The following is a 27,361-nucleotide window of genomic DNA, read 5'->3' as shown; positions in this document are numbered from 1 at the left end:
TTGCCTTAAAATCTTAAAATATTGCTATGCAGATTTTTTGTTAAGATTCAGTTGCTATCAGCATATTAACTAATGAATTTGTTAATGACTAATTTATATCAAAAAGTGTGATGCATATTGGAAGCCAACATCTATGGCAAATCTGAAAAAAATCTGAGAGTTACTATTTAAAATCAGCATACATAAACATATAGAAATCAATCGAACAACCCTTCCTCATTTTATGATGAAACATTTTGTGTTCAGTGTAATCTTCTAAGTATGTGTGTGTATATTTCTTAATTTTAGGCCTCATTTCCTTCTCATGATATTCTTGTTGTCAGGGTTTATGATATTAATAAAATAAAAGCAAATGCTATTAATGTCAGTTTCCAATAGAATCGAACTTTAATGAAAAAAGACTATAGTTCTATTTTATCCAAATGTAAAAGAAAGAAGCTATGTAATAAGAAAATTTCTTTATCACAGGAAAGGAGAAAAGTTCTTGAAGCTGAAAGGCAAGCTCGCTTAAATGAAATGCAAGAAAAAAGGAAAATGAGAGATCATAAAGTTGAGCAGTTGTTTTTGGTTAAAGAAAAGGAGAGGCAGGAATTAGCCAGTCAAAAAGCAAGGTAAATATCATATTTTAATAAAAACAGTTAATTAATAATATTGATTTGCATAATATTTTTTGAAATTATATTGTAAGATATTTTCACCTCCCTTAACCACGTGTCCTCCTGGTATGATTGGAAAGCATATCCGATTAGCAATTAGAAGGTCTGAAGATAAAAATTCTGACATTTTTATTGGTGGTCGTTTTTTTCACATCTCCTATTCAAAAATAAACCTTATGACTATAAGTGGCAATAATTCCATCACTGCTAATAATTGTCACTTGTCAGCTGGTCTCTGTTCTCTTTGCACTTCTGCAAAAGCTTCAGTTTAGCATTGCCTATATCGGCAGCACTACACGCTCGTTTATCATTTACTATGAATCATAACCACACCTTCATGGTATAATATGAAAGCACATCCAACTAGCAATCAGAAGGTCTGTAGTTCAAATCCCAGTGAAGGCAATGCACATTTTTCACATCTTTTACTCCAAAATAAACCTAATGACAATGGTGTGAAATCCAAAAAATGCATCAATTGTTCATTTATTATTAACTTTAGAAATGGAAATTCATTTTGCACAATATATAGGGCCACTTTTTGAATTCTGATGAAAGTGAACAATAGAACCAAATTTCAGTTTTCATCATTTACTGTTGAACTCCAGGTGTTGGATCAAAATATATGCTGGTAGTTTTAAACTAAAAGTTAACTGATGTATTCTCCCTAGGATTACAGAATCCCCTGACATAAAGACAACTAGCTGATGTGTTCTTTTGCAACATCATAAAATCTCTGTCCCCATAAGGATAACTGTTATCATACAAATGAGTAACTCACAACTAGAAAAATATACTTTTTAAATTTTATTGATAAGTTAAAAATAAAAAGCAAGTTTAGGAAAGTTGTTTTTAAAATATGTTATAAAATATTAAATAATTCTTGTATTTCATAAATAGCATATATTGTTAAAGTAAAACTTGGTATTTAAAGGAAATATAAATTTTCAGAATTCTGATTTAAACTGTACGGTTACATCTTCTTATAATTTTTCTTAAAGTCACTAAATATTTCCTTTTTAGAGTGTATGAAATGTTATGTACTATACATTATATTATATATTATATTATAAATGTTATATGCTATACATTATGTTATATACTATATATGGCAAAGCAATCAAGTGCTATTTGCCAGACCATCTAATAACACTACCAAAAGCCATTAGAAATACTTTTCCTTTTAAAACTGTCACTTCATAGTCATATTTTACATGCTTTATTTCAAATTATACCATCTCCTGTTGCCAATCTGCTACATTTCTTTTTTTTTTTTCCCTTGCCTCAGTCATAAAGAAAATTTAAACTTGGTATTTATACTACTGGGGTTTAGAATTAATTTCAGATTTAAATGTTTTGTGGTTCCATTCATAAAAGGTAGCATATCAGTAATTGTTTGTTCCTTATATGCATCAACATTTTTTAAAAATTCTTTCACACTGATTGTGAAATTGGTTACATGTATTTAAAAAAGGAGGATTCTTAAATAATAAAGTTTACTACAAAACAAGGAGAGGAGGAGGACAAGAAAAAATTATTATAAACATTAAATTATCAACCATGTAACACAGAACTGAGTATATGTGATTAGGTGATCCTTTCAAGTTTTCAAAAAATATCGCTTCTTGTAATAGTTGTTGTAAATTGCGTATTGCTAAAAGAAAAATTTGGACAACAAAAAATTGCAAACATTTTTGTGAAATTAATATTTTGTTCATTACTTTTTTAGAGATAGAGAACAGCGGCTGTCTGCATTAAATGCTCAACAACAAACTTGTATTGAGGAACTACAGAAGAAGATACAATTAAAAGTAAATCTGTAATTTCTGACTATAATGTGCTTTTGAGCAATTGTTGAACTTTAATGTAACTGGATCTTTTGCTTAAATTTTGAAAAACTGAAATCTTAGATTTCTTTTTTACAAACATAAACAATTTTAAAGTACCTCTGAGTTTTTATTTCTTTGTTCATTTTTCTGTAAAAGATTGTAAATACTGTTTATTAATTGAGGATACTGAGTATTAAAATGATACTTTACATTGCTGGGAATAGTAAAGCAATGCTGTAGTTACATATTCCTTAATTTTATAATTTGTCTATGCTTTTTCCTTAAGGATTACACTTGGCTGATATCTGTATAAATTGGAGTATTAAAACCCTTTGTTGCTCAGTGTTCTACTACATGGAACACCCAACTTGAATCGCTTCTGAAACCATTAAATTCAACCGTAAATGGATAAAAATGCCTTTATAATATACTTCAAACTTCTCTTTTTAAATAGTCAATGGCAGCATATCATAAGGAGGTCCAGAATTTTCATTTATGATGTGTTATTAAAATCCACTTATTTTCTAGTAATTTTTTTTTTTTTTTTGGTGATACAAAAAAAAATTGTTTGAAAATCAATTTCTGTATAATTTTGATGGCTGTACTCTATATTATTTGTTATATATTTTTCTGCATTTTTTATACAAAAAGCATGTGCAGAATCATTGAATAAAACAGGTTGTTTCATTAGCGGTTGTATATGTTTTTTTATTTCTGTTGTTTTGGGGGAATGAATTCAAACAAAGCAAGAGGTGAGGTGTGGTTTGTGCTATGAAAGCCCTTATATGGTCATCTTGAAATTTTTGTGAGTAGTTTACTGGCGGGATTTTTATTAGTAGCTTGAGTCATCTTTACTTAGAGCTGCGCAAATTTTTTGGTGTCACTTTTTAGTCTCATTCCCGTTTATTTTCAATAATTGTGTAAATATTTTTTGTGTATGTATATCTTATAGCTTATTTTTCTTTATTGTTAGTATTAATTGTGGTTAATTTTTTATTATTAATTTTCAATAAATGGCACGGAGAGGTCTAACTCTTTCCGAAGTGCTAAAAGTGCTTCATAAACTAAGTGCTAAAAGTGCTCCTGAACCACTTGTGTAGTCCAAAGATGATATGTGGGATGAAACTTATTTATTTGATGAGAAGGTTGGTGATCCATCTCACCCAGGCCCCTCTACACAGCTTTAAGTTTTTACTTGGAATTCTAAACATATTGTTGCACGGAACAAGAAGCCACACAAAACAAGTTTTATGTTCAAAACCTGCAAAGTTGGTTTGTGCTTCTATCAAAAAGGTGTGACATGCTTTGAACAATTTCACGAAGCTAAGAAATCGAAAAATTTGTAAATATTTTTGTATATAGGTGTATATCCATATATTTATCTCATTTATCCATATATATTGAAAAATGTTGTGAATATATTGAAGAAAGCCATGCATACAGCCATAATACAATGTTTTTTCATTACTATAAAAATGCTCCTATTCATTTCCGTGCTTCACTGCAATGCTCACTTAGTCGCACTTTTACGATCTCTGTCAGAGCAGTGTTCCACCTCACGGAACACCCACAGAATTAAAATAGGATGTGCAATTTATACAAAATTTTACCTGTATACTCCTTTAGGACTAGACTGCATACAACTTTTTTTGTTGAAGTTTCGACTTTAAAGTATAGTGCATCACAAAGGGGTAACAGAAGATTTTTTATTACAGAAATAAAATTTCTACTATTCACATACCTAATTGTATTCTTACTTGCATAGGAGAAACCTTCATATCTGTAACATTTTTCACAGTTGGAAATTTGTTATTATTACTTAAAGAATGAAAATGATCTATCAAGCAGTTCTATGTAATGTTTTGTGTATAGCAAATTAGCATCAGTTGACAACTGAATAAAATAGGAGCCGTGAATTATCTGACATAATTAGCCCTAAATATTTTATCATGCATGGAAACTTGAAAAGACAAAGTAAGCCAGACTGTCAGTAGTGGATAATATTGTATGTCCTAGTAATTTCAAGGACAGCAAAGAACATATTAGTGAGGAAGTTGAACGTAAGAGTAAAACCTTATACAGATAGATCTTTTAAGAAAATAGTCTCTATCAAAATGAAAAGAGTATGGCATTAAAATGTTCAGAATCTGTACATCCATAATTAAGAGTTTAGTGACACTGTGCATGATCAATGGATTCTTTTTGTTCACAACTTGCTGTTTTGCTAATATGATGTCTGTACCGAAGCTAATAATATGAAGTATTCCTAGCACTGTATTTCAGAGAAGAATGGGAATGGTTTTCATGTGGACTAGATATCTTACCATGATCCGCAGAACATCTCCATATTCATTGCAAATTTAGCACATGTAGGGCATTATCAGTCATATACTGACAAAAGAGTAGCCAAATTAAATATTTTGCATGCCCATATTATTTAATTCATTGGATGAACTTTAAGTGGTTCCTAATTAATAGCATGTTACAGTGGTTATTTGTATGCGTATATTGGACCTACATTTTATTAAATAAATTATATCAATTTGCATACATATATGATAATTATTTGCCCATTTGGTTATTTGAAGTTGCAATTCCTATAAACTTTATTGTTTCATGCTTTTCCTTTTATGGTGTTGTAGTTTCTCTCTTGAGCATATTTCCATGCTTAGTTGGTCACTCTCACCTGAATTAAAAATTTTAATGGCATTGAATGTACAGTTTATAACTGTTGTATTTATCAAGTCAAATGTGAAAAAAATCTCTATCAGATTTATTTATTTTCAAGTAATATATATTGAAGTGGGGGGGGAAGAGACATCTGGTGCACATGCATAATGCTTAGTAGGTCTATCAAGGAGTGTAGAACTGCAACAACATGGACTCTATATGGGACTAATTTTGCCATAGTAAGAGGTGCTGGATTTTTCTGTTCTATATAGCATACTGCATCTTTCTCAACCATAATTTGGTGTCTCTAGACTTTTATGGTTGTGCATTCTATTGTTATAAGAGGCTAAATCCATCAAAATGATTGTAGACCATGAGTGAAGTGATGCACCAGAAAGGATGTGTAAGATGTGTTCATTTGTCAGAGATGTTTATAGATGTACTGGTGATGGAAAAACAAGAATGGCTTCCTTTTTACTTCCTTGTACGAAGTAAAGAGAAAGTATTGTAATCACGAAAAGTTTCAGGTAGCATATTTCAATGAAAATATCCATTTTGACCGCTATCGAATGCAATTTAACGATGTTTTTGCATGATATCTGTACGTAAGGACAGAATAAAAGACTCGTTTCCTCCAAAAAAATTATAAAACTGCTTTAAAATTAATTCTGAAGAGAATTTTTCGTGGCATCTGTACAAACGTTCATACGTATCTCACATAACTCAAAAATGAGTAGCCTCAGAACGTTGAAATTTTGTATATAGGACTGCTATAACATGTAGATGTGCAACTCATATTTTTGTTGCAATCGGCGGCACCAAACATATATAAATATATTTATGTATATATCCACTCTGTTACCCGGCTCAGTGATCTCGGTTTTTTTACTCATATATGTTTGTAAATTGTACATTTTTGCTTTAAAAATGGTTGAATTATGTTGTTTTTATCTTCCGGTTAAGGTTTTTATGCCTTTAGTAAATCTCTATGCAATATTTTTAGAATTATCAACAATTTTAAAGTTGTTTAAGTGCCGCTAAGCCTAATCCTTTTCTTGGTGGCGGCCATTGTTTGTTTACATTTGAAGCAGCAGACTAGTGGATTTGTTGCCAATCTAGAGAAACGTAGCTTCGCAACAAAAAAGATAATGCCTTCATTTATTACTGCCAATTAAATCATGCTTAATCCTTTCTGGAATTTTTTCGAGGAAATAAGTGTTTAAGATTTACTTCGTAATTTTTAATGTAGATATTTTGAGTTTTTATGTATTTTTGCCTTCTCACGAAATGAGAACTGAATTAATTGAATGAGAAATACTCAGTCGTCTGTGAAAAACTGTTTCTTTTTTGTTTTGTTTGCTTAATTTCTTTTATGCATCGTCTAGCTTTATTATAGTTATTATAGTATTTGAATAGAACATGTGGCAACGATTAGATAATTCTATTCTTTAAATGATATAAATTTCGTGCACTATGAGTTATAATATGAACGAAATATAATACTGTTCAGTGAATCTAGCGCCAGAGTGTCGCTATGGTAAACAAATATTAGAGTGAATTTTAAAGAATGCATTTATTCTATTGTGGTTTATGCACTGTCGGCGAAGTAGATTTAATGCAATCCAATAAGTTTAAATGAAATGCAAGAAAAAATGCGTATAATTTAATATTCCGTACAGGGAAGTCATGTGGTGTACACATCAGATTTTTTTATTACATTGCCAATTTCAAACCAATTAAACCAAGTACATATCCACATTGGATCTTCTTTATTACTGTGACAACTCTTTTCAGTGGAAAGTTTATTCATATCATATTGATTTTTATTGCATTTTGCATCACATGTTTACTAGATTTGCAGAGAAATGAAGCAGAGTCAATCGATTATTTCTAGGCATGTGGTATTTCCCCCTAAACTCACAAGTGCTATGATTCCCATGTACTGAAATTGTCTATGACTGAACATGGAAATGTAGTATTAAAATAAAAACTGGGAACTGATTGCAGACAAGTTTTTTCCCATATGTAACAGAAATCATGCAGAAGCAGAGAATAATAATCTATTAATAACTGTAAAGAATCATAATATGCTGATAACTGCTGAAAATGGATGTGATTATAAATATGATTGCCAAAGATATGCACCAGAAATTTTTTAAAATATTGTTTAATCAATATACTGACATTGAAAATACATTTCATTGCCAAAAGATAGATTGTTAAGGGTAGCTTAGATTCCTTCATCAAGAATTTAAAAATAACACTGCAATGTGAAACCTAGAGATTTCTCCAAGTAGGTTTGTAAGGTATTTCTCCTGCCTTTTTAGCATGCCTTCGTGGTGTAGTGGTCGGCACATTCAGCATGTATTCAAGAGGTCAGAGTTTTAAGTCCCGGTGAGGCAATGCACATTTTTCATCTCTCCTGCTTTAAAAAAGTACCTAATGTCTCTACAATGGCACCCGAACTAAAAAAGTTGATGGATTATGATTCTGCACCACCAGGATTTGGCGATTGGGTCCCCTAATCCCCAGTTGGTCTGTAAAAGTGGGTATATAAGATATTCCTCCCTTCTTCTTAGCATGCCTTCATGGTATAGTGGTCAGCACACTCAGCACATATTCAAGAGGTCCATGGTTCGAGTCTCAGTTAGAGCATTGCACATTTTTCACATCTCTTGCTTCAAAAATAGCCTAATGTCTCAACAGGGTATAGTTCTAGAAATTTAAACATATGAAAAATCAGTTAAATAGGCTATTTCATGTTTTAAAAAAAATTAACATTGATGCTGCTAATTTAAGTGGTGGAATAGAGTATGATCTTTATGAATGAAACTGTGTAATTGAAAATGCAAATTAGAACTATTTTAAAACTTGCAAAATTTTGACATTTATTTTGAGTTTATAAAGAGATTCATTAAAAAAAAAAAGAGGCACTTCACTGTTTATTTATGTTAATTAAGTTTTGACATACTGTTTGCAGCATAAATGTTATTTCCTTTTTTTTCGCAGCAAGAAGAAAGCGCTCGCAGACATGAGGAAAACATAGAGCAGATAAGGCAAAAAGCTTTTGAATTGAGTGTTCGGAGGTGTTCTTCTAATAATGATGATGTTCCTCAACATGTGCCTTATGAAACAAAGAAAATTTGTACTTTGTGTAATGTTTTGGTATGTTCTATTGTAAACTTTTTCTCTCTTGCGTGCAGATTTATTTTATGTATAAAGTGTAGGATATCGTAATTTTAAAGGATGATAAAATATAGCGAAAATTACAATTTTCATAGTAAATCAGTAGTGAAATGTGACCATGGGAGCATAATAAGTAAGAAGAATGTGAAAAATAAAAAGTCATTTTTAATCATTTTTTTTAGAAATAATGTTTGATATTTACGAGAGTTCTTCAAAAGAATGACCAACTGCAATACAGTGATTGATATATATAGGGCAAGATGCCTTGCACTGTATATATCAATCTGAAGCAGTGGCTCCTGACAATTTTCCTGACAAGTTCTTCAGTAAAGTGAATTTGCATCTCGTAAATAAGACCTATCATTCATTGTGATGCATGTACTGTAGTTGCTGGTTATTTATTTAAACAATTCTCTTAAATTTCAAACACTGTTTTCTCATAAATATCGATAATTATATTGACTTGTTGTTTTCTGTGTTCTTTGTACTTAACAGTATTTTTGCATTCACGGTTCACATAAGCAGGAATTCTGAAACATACATGAATATTTTTATTTCCTGCAGTATTTTATATATTGTTGTCTTACTGTAACAATTTTTTTTTAATCTAGTATGATTTTAAAAAAAAACTTTACTCTCAGAAATTTTGAAATTCAAAAATTTAATTAGACTATTTTCTTTTTAATATGAATACACAGTATACATACATAAACAGTTTCAAGTGTGTAAATTATAAAAGATAGGAAATCAAGACCTGAAAAGTTAAAACTCTCGTGATTCTATAATTTGGGTATCATCTGAGTGTTACATGTGGTACAGTGGTAGATTAATTTACTATTTGTAATTAAAATGCCTTTACACACTTTCAAGTTTTAGAGCCTTTTGTGTGTGTGTGTGTGTTTACTGTAAGGTTGTTTATATATGATAATTTGTTTTGTTGTAGATAACTTGATATTAGATGATAACTTGATTAGGAAAGGAACCAATTCACTTTTTAATCATGGCTGAAAAAACTGCTGTGTAGTTGACTGCAAATTGCAGTATAGTGTATGACCGGAGAGAGGTTTAGAAGAAGCATCACCAGCTTGGTAGTTAAACATCATTTACTATTGATGATAAATTTGAGCACATACCTTCTTAATTGGTAGAATACTAAGGGTGCTGATCGTGCCCCACAGTTTTTAATGCTCAATAACATCTTACATAAGGGAAAATAGCTAGCAGAGGCTAAGCAACATGTTACCAGCAGGAAGGTAAAGTGGCAAAAGAGAGTGCATACTTAGTTGTAGTACTGTTTATAAGCTTGAAAAATCTCTATTATAATCCTGAATAGCGATTGGGCAAAAGTTTTTGCATTGTGGTTAATGCAGCGAAACCATGATTCAACGTGTTGCAGTATGGAGCCTTGAAGAGAGGATGTTTACAATTAGAATTAAGAATTTAAAAGACCATTTCAGTTAAGTTTGGTAATTAAGTTTAGACTTGCATTTTTTTTTTTTTTTTTTTTAATTTTACTATGATCTTTTTATGATATATGTAATGATAGCACAATTTTGGAAGCGCTGACGTAAGAACACTGAGACATAGAAGCATAGCAATATTGTTTAGTATAGATACTTGATCAGTATTAAAGATGAATAAGTTGAGCCGAATTAGTTTCCTTTTTTTTTTTTAATTTAAATTTATATTTATGGTCACAATTCACTTGGCACACCAATTGTGCCTACTTCCAGAACATTAACATTTTTTATACTATGGCGATAGAAGCGAGCATAGTCAAGCATCCACGCAGCAGAGAGGAAGAAGGGAGGGAGTGAAAAGTTTCAGTTCGAGTTAGAAAAAATTTTGGTTTACAATTATTTGATTGGACAAGAGGAATCTACATTATGCATTATGTAGGATCTCATAATTAATTTGAATGATGCAGTTTAGACTTTTAGTGCTATTTTTAAGATAGAGAGTTGAAGTCCTTAAATTAAATAAAAAGAAGTTATAGTCAATTAAATTTAGAATTTTGCTTTCATATATTGTATCTTACACATTCCCCCCTTTCAAAGAGTAAAAGGCGAAGCGATAGAGAAGTGTCACGGTGCACAATGAACTGGAAGTTGATCTGTCAGCACTATCCTTATCTTCAGGGCAGATGTTTTTATTTTATTCGGCTTATAATTCCTTACTAAATGTAGTATTTCATCTCAATGTACTCTGTCTTTGATATGATTTAAATCAAATTCCTCATCATTTTAAATATCACGTATACACATCAAATAGTTTTCTGGTTGCAATTTTCTAATTTCGACTATGCGTAATGTATGCTTTACGCATGCTCGCATTGCAATGTTTAATAAAGTAAACAAATAAATAATAAGCTTTTTTTTTGTAAATTTTGATACCCTTTAGACCATAATTGCACTTTATTTCATAAAATACGGTTTCATATTTTTAATTTTATAATTTCTGCATGCCATCTTACCAGATTTAAATTGATAACGTATAATCCGGTAAAACTGATAATCCAGAATCGGCTAAGTACAGACGAGTCAGAATTAAAGACTTTTGACTGTATTAGAAAAAGTGTAACTTTGAAGGCATTTTAAACCTTCCCCTTCCCCAAAACAAGTAATGCATGTTTTCATCTTATTCGTATATTTATTTTTTTATCAAATAAAAAATATTATGCGCAAGTTAAAATAATGATTGTCTGAATAATTAATTCTTTTATATGTATTAACCAGCATGCTATATAAAATTGTGTAAAATCTGTGGGGATTCAACCTCATCCAATTTTTCCCCATATTAAAAGTTTTTGTGACTGTAAGACCAAGCATAAATGGTCTGAGAAGTAGTTAGCTTACTTATTAAAAGCCTTATTTTTTGCTTAATTATTAATTTAAAAAATTATATGTTTTATTATATTTTATTGTCATTATGTACCTAATCAATTTTTAAACTGAATAATGTATGTAATAGTGCTAGTTAACTAGATCTGAAATAAATATTGGTAACTTTAACTAACCAGTGCAATCACATTTCTATAAGTACTGTGTTATAATTGTTTGTTTATAAAAATATTTTATGTTGCAAAATCAATCATTTTTAATGTTGTGATCTATGTATTAAATGTTGTTGTGGTCTATGTATTCTACTATTAATCATTTTTAATGTTGTATAGTGTGTACTGTTTTGAACTTGTAGTTCTTGCTTCTATGAAATTATTTTCTTTCAATTATATAGCATATTCTTAAAAATTTCAGATTGGATCAGAAGTTTATTTGCTCAGTCATCTTCGTGGCAAGAAACACCAAGAAACAGTGAAAGATCAATACCAAGGACATGATCCTTCTACTGAGGAATTGGTTATTAATTATAGTGATATACTCCTTTAAAATAGTTATTTTAAAATTAGCCCAAAAAGCTTTTTTTTTTTCTTTTTTCTGTGTGTGTGTGTGTGTGTGTGTGTGTGTGTGGATGTGGATTTTAAATAGAACTATTCACTTAAAAGCAATCAGGAATAGGTTGCACTTATTCAGGAGCAAAAAATTTAATTAAAGTTTTATTCAAAATTTATTTACGAATTGATTTTTTATTTTGGAATTATACTCTTTTACATTTCAACAAAAGTAAATTTTCTATTTCAAAGAATTTAGATGGTTTTTAATTAAGTTCAATGAAGATAATTAAAAGTATTTTATAAAATCTGTGTTTTATTTGGTCTGGCAAATCGATCTCCTGTATTTCAGAAGGCAGTTATGAAAAAAGAAAGATATAGAAAAAATACTTTTATTTGTGAACAGCAAATGTTATTTTACTCTATTTCTTTTTTTAAATTATGTCCAGTAAATGACATCCTCCATTGCTGACACATTGACAAAGCCTTTCCCAAAAGTTGTCATAGTTCTTTGTGTTATTTCTGGTGGAATGGCAGCCACTTCTTGGGTGATTGCCTCCTTAAGTGCTTAAAGGGTTGTGGGGCAATGTTTGCACACTTGCACCTTTAAATATTCCCAAAGAAAAAAATCATAAAACGATTAATTGGGGACCCCACCAACAACTCCCAAAGCACCCTTTCTAAATAGGGGAGGTCGATATGCTGGACCTTGTAATAATCAGTAAATCATATTCACATGATTCTGCCTTCAATTTTGCTGTCAAAGGTTTGTTTATAATTCTGGGAATAAATAATTTTTTTTTAATTAATCTTTATTATAATCTTTACAAAACTTTTACTTAATCTAGGAAAACTGCTTATGATAACCACAATAAAAGTATGATTTATATATATATATATATCAGAGTTGCCAACTCTCCCGATTTAGGCGGGAGACTCCCGATTTTCGACCGCTCTCCCGCCAACCCGATTTACAATATATTTCTCCCAACTTTTTCTTATTCTTAATATTTCTCACGATTTTTATGCAACTTGGCTTAATACTTTGTTATATGAATAAAAAAAGTGCTTTTGGACGTCTGAAAGCAATTGAATTTTCTCTACATTATATCTAAAACAAAACCTTGCGAATCAGATAGCTTCTGCTTTGTGAGTGAGAGCATTATACGTATCCAGAAACGTCATTCTCCAGTTCTCCAATAGGCTTCGAGCTCCACTGCGTGTCAGCTGGCATATATTAGCCAATGAGGACAAAGCAAGTTGTTATTTGGACGTTCTTTTTAGTTATTTCGTTCATTTTGTCCTGAGTTGTGTGAGTACACGTGGCTTAGGGAAATAGTTTTAGAAATTATCATCTTTTGTTACGTCTGCGAGAAAGGTGAAATACTCGTGTACGTTTCAAAAATCGTACACAGTTGACTTTCCTTCCATTATTTCCTCAAGGAAATGTAATAAATTTGCGATGTGTACCGCCTGTTGTTGCGATTTTTCGATTTCGTATGTTGGAAGGGCGGATGTTCTCAAACATGTGCGTACACAAAAACACAAGGATAACATGAATTGTTTTGAAAAAAACGAAAAATTAAATTTTTCTTCGGAAACAAAGGACCAAAAAGTTATTAATGCAGAATGTCTGTTCTCTGCCTTTTTACTGGAGCACAACCTGCTACTGAATGCATCGGATCACGCTGCAGCTTTATTTAGAAAAATGTTTCCCGATAGTGAAATCGCCAAGAAATACTCAAAGTGCAAGAATCAAAACAGGTGCAATTGTTAAAGAAATGGGTTTGAAAAATAAATCTTCAGTTATTGACTGCATTAAAACAGCTCCGGTCTGCCTCTCTACTGATGGAAGCAATAATACCGATTCAAAACTGTATCCAATTGTTGTTTCTTTTTTTGATCCAGAGTCTTCAGAAATTGAGTGCAGTTTACTTTATGTTCCCACTTTATAAGGACATTTGACAGGATTTATTATAGCACAGCTAATTATTAAAACTTTAAAAGAAAACTGCAGGCACTCTGGATAATTGCTTAGCACTTGGTGCCGATAATGCACCAGTATTGGTATGCTTGGAAGGCTGGTGTTGCAGGCATCTTAAGAAAGGAAAATTCAGATTATGAGGTGCACCTGTCACCTCTTAAATTTAGCAGCTGAAAAAGGGGCAACTTCTTTACCAATAAATGTGGATGAACACATTGTTGATATTTATTATTATCTTGAAAGGAGTTCTAAAAGGAAGGAAAAATTAAAACAGTTCCAACAGCTGCATAACAGCAGTTTACAATTAGAAAACTTGGATGAAGTTATAAAATCATCTACGATTGACACCCAGCGGAGTTTAATTGCAAAACTGAAAGGTGCTGATGGAATTTTAAAATATAGTGAACTGTCTAGAATTGTGTTGGTCATCTTGGCAGTTCCCTATAGTAATGCAGAGTGTGAGAGGATCCTCAGTGTTGTTGTGAAAACGAGGACTAAATTTAGATCTAATATTAGAGATGGCACATTAGAAAAACTTTTATCAGCGAAAGCAGGCCTACGTGGCAATTGCTGTGAACACAATGATAAAGTTTCTTTCTTAAAGAAAGCAAAATCTGCCACTGTTTATAACATTTGTACAAAAACTGATTAAAAAGTCTTTTTTTTTTTTTTTTTTTTTCCCTTAAACGATGCGTGTAGTAAAAATTTTTTTATGTGTAAGGTATTTTGTGTTGCTTGCATTTAAGAATTAGTTACTACTTAAAGTTCATTCATTATTAAAAACTATATTTTTATCATTTAAAAAGTCTTTTTAACATTGTAAAAAATCTCCTGATTTTTGAGTGTCATAGGTTGGCAAGTATGATATATATATATCTGCTTCAGAATAGTTTTGGAAACTGCTAGTTTAAAATGTATTCTTTTTGTAAAATGTGAAAAAATGATACTTATATATTAGTACAGCCACCTTGGCACCAATTTAAGTAATTTTTATGGAAGTTTTTTTTAAAAAAAGACTTATACTTGCTTATAACTATTTGTTACATACATACATATTTCACATTTAATTGGATATTTTCCTCAAAAATATATTAATAAACCTACTTACAAGCACATTTTTATTTGTTTTATCCAGGTAAAATTTTGTGGTGATTAATTTAAGAGTGGATTCAAAGCAGTTGTTCTCATTAGTGATTTTGCAGATAAATTCTATTGCTGCAGAAATTTTCATCAGTTTCTTCCATGAATAGAGTAGTCAAACAAATGCATGTTTTAGAACTGAGTTTAAGATTAAAAAAAAAATACCACAGCCTGTTTTTAAAACCACTGGAACTCTGCACATATTTGCCAGAGTTTGGCATTTGGCAACTTCTGCTAAAATGGTTGTGCTAGTGCATAAGTATCAATGAAAAAACAGAATAACTGTTTCATATTTGAGACTTTTACTATGAGCTATTTTATAAGGTTGTTAGGTATGACAACAGATTTATTTATTATTTTGGCCTGTAGGTATCCTTCATGCATTTGTTAGGCTGCATAAAATATTTGACAATTTATAATATGCATTCATTAATTTCTCTAAGTGTTGGAAACTGTCAAAAATAGGTAGAAAAAAAAGCAGTTGATTGGAAAGTTAGGAAGCAAAAAATTGCATTTAGTGTTGATGGTTAAAAGTGGTCTCATCTTCAGCATGGTAATAAACATTTAATTTTTTAATATATTTTATCTTTAAATATTGTTTCATAAGAATAAATAGTGAAGTTAAATTAAACCCAAATAATTCTCTTGCACCATTGCTGCAAGTTCCTTTTTTCTTTAATAGAAAGAAATTATCCAGAATCATATATTTCCTCCGCCTTTTTTTTAACATACAAACTTGTAGAATCTTTAATCTTTTGATCACATGGCTTCTATTATATTAGGTTGATATCGATTCCTGCTTGGAAATTATTCTTAATCTAAAATAGCAAATATGCAAGCTTTGAAATTCTTGCAAAAGGGAAAAAAAATTTCCCCTTGCATTTAAGCTAATCAACATTCCTCCTAAATTTGTTTTAATGGGTCTTAAACTGTTAATGAGCAATGAGTATATTCATCTTTACATTAGATTAATCATGTTTCCACTTGAAAATGTTGTTTTGTGATTCAAATAAATATTTGCTCAATAGATGAGAAAGAGCTCCTAAATTGGGAACTTTGGGGACTTCTGGGAAGGTCATGAAATCTGATGCCACTTGCTAGATTGTATCTCTTTTCCAAAGTTTATAAAATTGAAATTTCACTGCATTTATTGCTTTTTGATTAGTGAGCAAGTATTTGATCGCTAGATTTTCTCTATAATTTTCCAGATAACTTCTTCACTGTAAAGAAAGCTACTATTATTATCCTATCGGCCGTAAAACTGTTGCTAAGCAGTGTGATTTAGTGCCAGTTGCGGATAACCATGATGTAACGATAAACTCATAACATCTGTGCTTTCATTTGATGTAAACCTGATAGATTCTCAATAAGCCACTTTTGTTCGTATGAAGAAAGATATAAATTAATTGTCATTACTGTATTTTTTCCGTGCTCTTTAAAACGAGACAATTAACATTTGGGACCTGGCTTTTACAGAGAAGGAAACAGTGGATTATTTTCATAGTAGTTATAAGAACTTACAATCAAAAAACGTGTGTATTAATGGAGACTATATAATCAGCAGAATATGGCTGACAAAATAGAAATATATTGAAACATTTACCTGTGGGGAGTGGGTTTGCTATCATTCTAAATAGAGCTTCCAGTAAAATTGGAGAGGCTAGCAAAATAATAGATACCAACAGAAGCCTTTTTAGGAAGGGTATAAATGAAGTGGATCAGATTGTTTATTGAATAAAGACCTGTGAGTTCATCCAAAATTTCACAGAAACAGTTGGTGCAACTTCAGCAGAATCTTCTTCAACTTTCATGGTTTTCATTGTAACCATCATACCCAGTCATTGGGATAATATGTAAGTACTGAAGTTAAGTTGATTTAATGATTACCATGCCTTACTTGTATGGATATTTAAAGGAAAATGCAATGATGCATATTGTGTGATAAAGTTTCTGTTATGTGAAATGCATATCATTTTGAGACTGATAAGACTCCAAACTAAATCCTTAAAAACCAAAAATTGTAAATTTTAAATAATTTAAAATTTTTGTTTTTGCTTTTAGGAGTTGTATAATTTAAAACATATTGTTGATGCTTCTACTGATCAACTGGATCCTAATATTGCCCTTGACAAAGAAAGGCAAAAAGCTTTAAAGAAACGTTGCAAAAAGTTAAGGCAAAGAATGTCCATGAGGTAAGCATTTTCAGTGCAATGATATAATATTGGTATTTGTGACCATCATATAAATATTTGTTTACTGTTAAAAGCATTTTTAAAAAATTCTAAATTTTGATTGAAATGTTAAAAAATGTATTTAGTTTTTTTATATATACTTTTTCAGAGGCCAAGAATTTGAATCTCAGCTGCAAAATGTTGACAATTCTGTGAATTCTAATGTGAGAACAAAGTATGTATTTTCTATTGTAATGCAAGTTATCCAGTGTTAAAGTTATATATCAATACATGTTTTGGATTTGATGGTGTTTATATTATTATTTTCTGAATTTTTTATTGTGTTATTTATGTAATATTTTCTGTGATTGCAGGATGTCTAAAGTAATAAGTGATGTTAAAAAGCTGGCTGCTTCTTATGACAAACATTCCAATGACACCAGCTTATTCTCTGCATTAGAACGCTGCTTAACTGAAATGGATATCATATTGCAAAAAATGCTTTATCAAGATAAAGCTAAGTTAAGAGTTATTGGTGGTATATCAGCTATAATTGACATTTTTGGCATTATTTCTAAATTTCCATCAGATAAGATAGCTTTTCTGCATAAAAAGTAAGTTCCCATGCTCCTTTTTCATCAAGTTATTCACATAGACCAGGCATGTACCCCTCGTTTCTAGTTTTCTTTTCAATCTCTCCTTATATGCATAATAGAATATAGAATATGTTCATTATTTTTTAGACATGCTATCCATTTTATCATAAGTAATGGATTGTTGGAGTAGTGTATCTCATTCTTTGTGTATAATCAAAATATGATGATCATGCATCATGATATGATCATGGCTGCATGGGCGTTTTCGTGATTTTCCCCATGTGTAAAGTGTTTACGAGCCAGTTTCCCTTTTGTCCTCCACGAAGGCATCCCTCCCCTTAGGCAGATAGCCCTAGTGTGCTTTGCCGTATTCTCAATACACCAAATACCAATCCCAAAACCTCAGTTCAAATACTATCTAACTAATTTGCATTCTGGTGAGAAAGGAAAAGTTATAGTAAAGACTGAAATTGTAAATAATTGTTTAATTTAAATAATAATAATACATTCAGAATATTTCAAATATTCTTGAAATATTTTGCTAATGAATTTTTCTGCTTACACATTTATTTACTTTTTTTCTTCTTTGTGCAAAAATAATAAAAATATGCATTATTTGCATATTTTTATTATTTTTTGCATTGTTAATACAAAATCGTAAATAAATATTTTTAATATTGGGTTATCTGGAAAGTTCTGCAGTTTTTGGTGATAAATAATGCAAATATAGCAGTATAAAACATTAGAATATTTCATTGAATCACATAAGACAATTTTATTTTATTTATATTTTGCTAGCTTTCCAGCAGCTGGAAATAATAAAAAAAAAAAAAAATTAAAAAAAAAAGTCGTTAGTTTTATTCATAAAGAAATTATCAAGATGCTGTTCGTCAGTCTCCAAAGAAATGAACTCCATTCAGAAAATTTGAAATTATTTGAAGAGATAAAAATGAAGAGACAACTTAGAATAAATATGGGGGGTTACAAACTGAGCCAATATGTCATTGTCTCAAAGTTTTTATCTGACATTCATTAAAATGTTGGGCAGAGCATTGTTGTGATGATGAAAGATAACACCTCGATTAGTGAATTCTAGCTGCTTTGCTTCAATTTCTACTTTTAGTAGTGCCATTTAGAAACAGTATTTTTTTTATTTATTATCTAATTTGTAGGCAACAATTCACAATATACAATTCCTTTGTAGTCCCACCATAAAACAGTGCTTTTTTGGTATGCAGCTCATCTCAATGTTACTAAAGGAGGCTCTTTTGGCTTACCATAAATTCTTTTTGTTGTAACATTATATAATATCCACTTCTCAGATCAGATAATGAGCTATTTCAAAAAAGGAGTTTTATATTTCTTTTCAGCAAAAAATTGCATTCTAAAACTCAAGCAATATGTGTTAAATAATGGAACTTCTATACATTGTAATGCCTTACATACCCATTTTTTTTTTTTTTTTTTTTTTTTTTTTTTTTTTCAAATGATCACATACTTTACTTTTTGAAATATTTAGCCTCTCTGTCTGATGGTTACTGAACTGTATAATGTGGGTTTTCAGTGCCATCTCTTAATAGGTCTTTGTTTACAGAGGATGGTTATCCAGAGCAGGCATCATCTTCAAGGCTGAAATTTTTACATTTAAACTTTTGAAACCACATTCAAGCTGTGTTATCAGAAACAGCATTTTATCCACATACAGCATAAATTGTACAAGCAATCTGACTAGCAGTTAAATAAAAGAGTATAATATGACAATAATGAACTTGATTTTTCCATTCTTTTATGTTACTCTGGGAGGGGGGAATTAGCCTCAACATGTGCTAGAATTCATGAGCAGAAAAGACTGTTTCAATCAAGGTTGCTCTTTGTTACCAGTAACAAGATAATTAGAAAAAAGTGTGCTTCAGTTTGAAAAATTATGGAACTTTCCAGATGAACAAATATTTTGAGACTAAAATTTGACATATATTTCTGTAAATATGAGCATAAAAAAATATTAAGCATATAAGCTATAAGCTAAAATTTAAAAAAAAAAAAAAAAAAAAAATTGTCATTTCATTTTCCTCTCAGATGTGAATAAGAAGACGAGCATAAAAATTAAAAGAAAATTCCTTTATTTTATAATGCAGATCTATCTATATTAATTTTGACTTTCTGCCAGAGAATCAAAACTTTCAGTTCATGAAGTTTAAGCCCTAATTGCTAAAATTTGGATGACTGAAAAAAAAATAAGGAGACTAATTTTTAAATTTATTTCAAATTTGTATTATGTGTATTTTATTTATACATTAGCATTTATATCACTGTCTTAAATATTTTCATTTTTTGTAGAATTTAAGAAGCCTTATTTGTATGTTTGCAACAACCTTTTTTGATAAATTGTGCTCAGTTTGATATCTGTGAGTTTAGATCTATTGTGGAACTAAATTTCTGTTCATATCAGTAACAAAAATAGCAAAATTATTTAGAAAGATTTGAAAATAAAATTTAAATAAATAAGAGACATAATTAAATCTAGATTCCCATTGATTAGAAATAGTTATTAGTTTTGGAATATGAATCCGTATATGGTATCTCAAATATAAATCTGTTGATAAAATTAAATAAGATTACTATAAAATTTTCTTTGGGAGAAATAGTTGGAGGAAATCTTTCTAGTCGGTAACCATTTGAGTACATCAATAATACTCTGTTTAATAAGTTAAGAACTTATGGATATTTATTTTCTGTAAACATTTTAGGAACTACTCTGATATGCACTCTCAAGTCGCCAAATTTCTTGCCAAACATTTTTGGCGAGAAACTCCAAGCTGCCATATTGCTATCTAAATTTTTTGTCTACATTTCGAACTTTAAGCCTAAAATGTCTCCAAAAACACGGTTTTCGCAAATGCAAAAACCACGTTTTAAACACACAATTTAAGCTAAAAAATCCAAAACAAAAACAAAAAATTTAGATAGCAAAACCGTAAAGTTTCTAACCAAAATTATTTGACAAGAGTCCATGTAGCAATATGTTTTAACTTAAAAAAACATCTACGAATGGCACAATCTAGGCAACGAACGAATCTACAAACTACGCACACCTCACTTTAATAAATTAACATAACAATAAATTTCAAAGAATACCATGTACAATAACATTCTACAAAATAAGAACAAGAATAAAATAAAATACACTTACCATGAATTAATGCTTTTTTGAACAGCAGAAATACCAATTTCATACCGCCTTTAACATGCTGCCATGTAATCACTAACGTATTTATATGACAGCCAGACACACTATCCAGAAAATTCATACAATGGTTCACAAATAAATAAAATAACAAATAATCAAATCCCTACTTCTATCATGCACAGCCACTAAAAGTAATCTTCCAGACCCTCTTTCCACACCTCCAAATACCCACTGCCCCTCAACAGTATGGCCACGACGATATTTCCTTTTGCCGAACTGCAACAACTTCCACCATTTTATCTTTCCTCCCTAGCTTCTCAGACACAGAGCATGATGCGAACCAACGAACTCCAGTGAAAGATTTTTCAACGTCAACAGGGTTGCCATACAACACGCAATCACGCCAAAAACCAGCGCAGAACACATATCGCCACATTTCGTGAAATTAGTTGTGTTATCTAAACATATCTTGTTTCGGCAACAAGAAAAGAAAATTCTGAACTTGGATTTGAAAACCAAATGTATGAGAAATTTCTATTGTATGACAAAAATCCATTTTGGCAAGATTTACGTAAAATCCATTCTTAGTGCAGGTTTATATTGTGGAATGAGTAACCATGCAAAATTTCAAGTCAATCGGGTGTATAGTTTCGGAGATCTCGTGATGAGTCAGTAGTATTTTGCTTATATATGTATAGATTAAGCCAATTTTAAACATTTATGCAGTTTTTCTTTAGAAACTGCTGTTTCTTAACGAAAGATAAAAATTCCCTATTTTCTACTCTTATATGTGCATATATAAAGAGAAAAAAATATATAGAGCTAACATCAAGCTAGAGCGCTGTGCTATCTAATATGACCGCGCAAATTAAAAACGATTGAAATAAATGAAGCAATGAATCGCAATAATGATAATAATAATAAATTAAAAAGTCCTAAAATCAATTAATATATTTTTTAATTTACTCTAGATAGACTTTAAAACATGGTTTTATTAATAAATCTTTTAGTTGTACCTTGACAAACACCAAGGAATAGTAAAAAATTATTTGGAAACTATTATTTAATATTTTATTATTACTGTCTTAGTAGCCCAAAAGGAAACACGATTTTCTGTCAGATCACTATAAATGATGCGTCGCATTCGAGTCTGTTGCTATTTGGCAAAATTTAAGATATTTATCTTTCAAATTGAATCTGTCTGTTGTGGATTAACAAGTTAAGCTATTTGAAACCAATAGATGCAGTTCTTAAAGAATATTCGGTTCTTACTTTTGAATCGGATTGATTTAAATAATAAAAATGCATTTAATTCATCATCTATCTAATTAAAAATATTCAATGTTTTCGTGACGTAATGCGAAGAGCGTGATATTTAATAAATAAAGTTATAAACAAAATTTTAATAATAAAACACACAAAAAAAAAAATTATAAGCATCTTACTAAGAAAACTGAACTTTGATATGATGAACTGAGAAAAGACCGAAAAGAAAAATAGAAAAATGTATGCCAACATTTTAACACTGCATCGGGAATTCAAAACATATGCTGCTATGCTGCTTTTAAAATTTTTATGATTTTACTATTGAATTGAACATGGCGTAAATGCGAAGAAAACAATACTTAATAATAAAGCCACAAAAAAAAAAAAAAAAAAACTGATGTGTACACCACATGACTTCCTTGTACGGAATATTAAATTATACGCATTTTTTCTAGCATTTCGTTTAAACTTATTGGATTGAATTAAATCTACTTTGCAGACAGCGCATAAACCACAATAGAATAAATGCATTCTTTAAAATTCACTCTATTTATTTACCATAGCGACACACTGGAAGATATGTTAGAAATGAGTTGTACCACATTTTAAAGTCTTTTCAGTATTAATAACATAATGCTATATAAGAGATTATTACATGTTTATTTAATGTATATATGATTTTTGGAGCATAACTGAACTTTTTTTTTTTTTTTTTTTTTTAACTTAGAAAAACCAACTTGAAAAATTGGTGCAAGTTTTGTAGTCTTGAGATTAGTGTACTTTTGCTGTCTTGTTACCATATTTCTAAATATTCTTTTACAGTAAAATATAGGTTTTTCCATAGAAATCTGATAGTTTTGGGATTAAAACCAGTACCATAAAAAGTAACTCAAATACACTGATGGGACAAATTAAAGGAACAAATATAAAAAACTTAATGATTTTTGCAGCTAAGTACATAGGAACTTGTATAAGGTCTTTATTTCGTCATGCCTGGCATATCTTCAAAATGCAGAATTGTCTATTTCTGAAAAATAAATAAATAAGGACATAAGAAGGATATAAAATGTGGTAAACAAAATTTGGTATTACAAAATTTTAGTGATATGTAAAAAATATTTAAGCATATAATTACATCTGACTGAAGCATAAAAACTTGACTTGTTTATCTGCATACATCAGCAGTGTCTTAAACCATTTCCAGATTCTTGATGTGACACTTTTTTTTTTTTACTTTGAAGTTCATGTAGACCTGTGTCAGTATCCGTCCCGTTTCCATGTTGCTCCTCTCAATAAGTCAGACACCTTATCAATGACATATTCTACCTTTCATATACATAAAGTTTACCCATCCCTTCAAACAATCTTTGAAATTAGAATTTGAAACACCCCTTTCTCTTCTTTACGTACATGCCGAAAGAATGGGTGCAAAAGTTTTGCATATTTCAGTGTATTGAAGGTGAATCCCAATATTATTTTGATTGACCAACAGCCTTTCCTTAGACTTCATTTAATAGAAATAACAAATTAACATAAGCCCCCTTTTTGGGGGGAGTAGTTGTTCCTTGAATTTTTCCCACCTGCATGTTATGAATATAAACTATAAATGTTTAAAAAAACATGTTTCTAATTTAATGTCAACTTTCTGAAAACTTTTAGAGATTTGATTTTATACTCAAATTTGTTTTATGTTAAATATTAGATTGTTTAATAATAATGATGCATAGTACATACTTCTGTTTTATTCTTAAAGTTAAAAATTTAAGAGCTTAATCAGCAAACAGAACTGAATAAATTGAAGCAATTATCTATGCAACTGCTTTTCTCTATCGTGTAAATAGAGAAAAGCAGTTGCATAGATAATTGCTTCAATTTATTCAGTTCTGTTTGCTGATTAAGCTCTTAAATTTTTTCATTGATAGCACTTAAAGATCCTTAAAAGTCTTTAATTCCCATTTAAAGAAATGTAAAAGAACATGTAATAAGATATGTAGTGCCATTTATTTTGTGCCATTTCACTCTTCAGCCTCGTATATTCAACAACATATTTTTCAAAATTCTCTGCAATTTATGCAACACTTTTTCAGCCTATTGTTAAATTTTTGTATAATTCTTAGCATCATTTTGATTAGTATAACTGAAGTTGTTTGCTGTAGTGCTACCCTGAATTTGTTAATGTTCCTAGTAGTTTATTTCCTAATAGATTTATTTCGCTTGAAACATCAGTAAATCCCAGAAAAAATAAGCTCAACTGTAAATTTATATAACTACAAAAGTTGTCATATTCTGCAGATAATATTTGAAAAATGTATTGTTAAAAAGATAATAGGCTGAGTACAAATATCACATTACACGTATAAGTAATTATTTGAATTTGACTCATGGTTTTGATTTCATGGTTTCCGTTTTCATTCTCATCAGAATTTCTTGATTCTTTCTTTCTCTCTCTCTTTTTTTTTTCCCCTTAAGTATTTCATACATTTGGGTGTTGTTTTACTGTTAAAAAAATATGCATACATTTGACTAAAAATTTCTTTTTAAATATGTATTTTCCAATTTGATTTATAATATAGCTGCATTTTTTTATTTAATGTATTTAGGATCATCAATCATGTCAGTAGTACAGCTGGAAATGCTATTGATAACTGTTATGAAAATTCTGTGTATATATTGCATAGCAATAAAATTGGCCATCTTTTAGATTTTCTCATTAGCAGGCTTAATGTAAGTATTAATTTAAAATTTGAATTTTAAACTAATTTGTGGTCTATTCAACTGAATATATCCATAGATATGATATCATGCTATTTTGTAATAGCTATTAAAAGTATTTACTGTTATCATTTGAATTTTGGTTTGTTTAAAATTATGGGTATCTTTTTAATTTATATATTTCATTCTTAAAATGTAAGATTTCAAACAGTATGATAATGTTTAACATGTAACTGAGCAGGATATTAATTAATTTCATTAGATTATCTTCAATAATTAATGTTTTTTTCTGGGAAGATTTCTAGATGAAAACACAGATTTTATTTTTATTTTATTTTATTTTATTTATTTTTTCAATAGAAAACATTTTCATTTAATATACAGGGTGTTTTTAAAATCCCGTACCCATTTTGATGTTTAATAGCTTATAAAATAATAAAGATAGATTAAAATTAATAACATAAATAGTTAGATAGACTCAAAAAGTTTCATGACCTTTGTCAATGAACTTCCACGTGTGCCCCCTTCGTTGCACTGAGAATATCAAGTCGATATTCAATTTCACGCCAGGTACCAGCAAGCATGTCGGCATCCACAGAGGCTATTGCGGTTGTAATTCTGGCTTTTAGGCCATCAATGTTCGACACTCTCTTCCTGTAAATGTTGTCCTTTACAAATCCCCAAAGGAAAAAGTCCAGCGGCATTATATCAGGTGATCTGGGTGGCCAAGGAATTGGACCTCCTCACCCAATCCATCTTCCTATAAAATGGTCATTCAAATAACTACGAACATTCAGTTCATTCATACCATAATTACCCCAATGAGGTGGTGCACCATCTTGTTACAAAAAGACATGTGGCTGAAGCTCTTCTAGTTGTGGAAATACGAAGTTTTCCAACATGTATACGACTGATGAGACCGTCTTTTCTGTAAAAAAGAAAAGCCCAATGGCTCGGCCGTGCATTAGTCCACACCACACATTAACCTTTGGGGAATCCCTTTGTGCCTCACGGTATTAATGGGGGTTTTCAGATCCCCATATAGAAAAAGAGAGAAAATTCCCAGAGAGAAAAATGCAATTAATAAGCAGATGATATTTAGAAAAGTACAGATATTTAGACTGGAAAATGAAATTATCTGAAATTAACCATATGCGCAGATGATATTTAAAAAAGTGAAGATATTTAGACCTGAAAAGGAAAATATATAAGTTATTCCATCAATAAATGCCATAAGTTTGTTTATATCTTCATCATTTTATGAGTTATTAAACATCAAAATGGGTCCAGGACTTTATAAACACTCTGTATTATTTGATTATGATTCTTAGGAAAACACTAAGCATCAAGTTAAAGTCTTGAAAAGATATCTCACTGTTAAGGTGGAATTTGGAAAAAAAAGAGAGAGAAATTTTAGAAATTTATATGTATGTCCAATGCAAAACATTGCTTATTGAAAAGAAGACAGGATTAATTATTTTTCCCCACTGATTAAATGTATACTTAGATATTTGTTTCAGTCACTTCTTAAACTGACATTTTTGGAACTGCTCATTCTTTACATATATCTTTTAAAGTAATCACTCTAGGAGATGCTAATCTTCTTCACTTATTGTAATTTCATCAATACTTTTCATCATGGTTTTGCCTGATTCCACATTTGAAATCCCTTATTTTTTTAAATCAATTTTTATGTATTCCTGATTTTATTTGAATCCAAGTCGAAGGAAAAATTAATCTTTCTGTCAGTATTTTCTGCAGTTAAAGTTCTGAATTAATCTCTTTGTGCAAAATACCTTTAAACTCTTCATTATGTTTAGGTCTAAAAATTGTAGCATCCTTGTACAGTTTGACAGGGAAAATGAAAGACAGTTGTAGTTGAGAGTAATGCATTTATCCATAAAAGGCAGTATTTTAATTTTATTTTCATCACTTTGCCTGTTTGAGCCATCCATTAAAAATCTCTGTGATCGTCCATACTTTTTTATTCACTTCATATCATATTTACAACATTTTAACAATGCTCAGGATGGTAACCATAGCATCAGTATTTACATAGAGTAAAAAAGATGGCAATATCTACTTTTCTTGGCTTCTTCTGAAGTGAAAGAAGAGATCAGTTTCATAATTGATAAAAATGTCTTTCTGCTGATATTCATCCATTTTGTAAAATAATGTTTTTTAGCAATCTTCAAAAAACTCGGGTGAGAAATCTTCGACTTCTCTACTCATAGCATAATATCAGACTCCATTGTTTAATTTAAATTTGAGAAATCAAACAGTTGAAAAAACAGACTTTGTTCATATTCATCTGCAATGCTATTTCTTTTACCTTCCATAGTAGTATAGATCTGTCAGTGGTGTATCCAAAAATAATTTTTTGGGGGGTGCATATAGTCATTGTCATGAAAGAAGCAATTTCATTAATTTAGAATTACCACTAAAGAATATGTTTTATTAGTCTTATTTCATCTATTTAATATTGTTCAAGGATTAATATAATTTTTGTGAAGTTATAAAAATTTACAAAAATAAAGAACATTTAAGAAAAATTAAGGTACCATAAGAGCAAAGGG

The 27,361-nt window shown here is 30.1% G+C and overlaps 1 protein-coding gene across 4 annotated transcripts in view; it reads left to right on the top strand.

Moving 5' to 3' along the window:
• The window catches only part of LOC118184903 (uncharacterized), a 145,178-nt gene that overhangs the window by 65,450 nt on the left and 52,367 nt on the right, over positions 1-27,361 (top strand). For all 4 annotated transcript variants that reach the window (XM_085816076.1, XM_085816078.1, XM_085816077.1 and 1 more), the window contains 8 exons: positions 469-611; positions 2,386-2,467; positions 8,165-8,320; positions 11,596-11,697; positions 16,915-17,045; positions 17,194-17,259; positions 17,399-17,638; positions 24,674-24,797. In XM_085816076.1, coding sequence (XP_085672202.1) covers positions 469-611; positions 2,386-2,467; positions 8,165-8,320; positions 11,596-11,697; positions 16,915-17,045; positions 17,194-17,259; positions 17,399-17,638; positions 24,674-24,797 — 1,044 coding nt within the window. The remainder of the gene's footprint in view (positions 1-468; positions 612-2,385; positions 2,468-8,164; positions 8,321-11,595; positions 11,698-16,914; positions 17,046-17,193; positions 17,260-17,398; positions 17,639-24,673; positions 24,798-27,361) is intronic.

This window comes from Stegodyphus dumicola, chromosome 4 (assembly GCF_044657685.1).
Source record: "Stegodyphus dumicola isolate Sdum_Otavi_A_Nest chromosome 4, ASM4465768v1".
Classification (NCBI taxonomy): Eukaryota; Metazoa; Arthropoda; class Arachnida; order Araneae; family Eresidae; genus Stegodyphus; species Stegodyphus dumicola.
The sequence above is the reverse complement of the archived record's forward strand: the minus strand, read 5'-3'. Positions and strand labels throughout refer to the sequence as shown.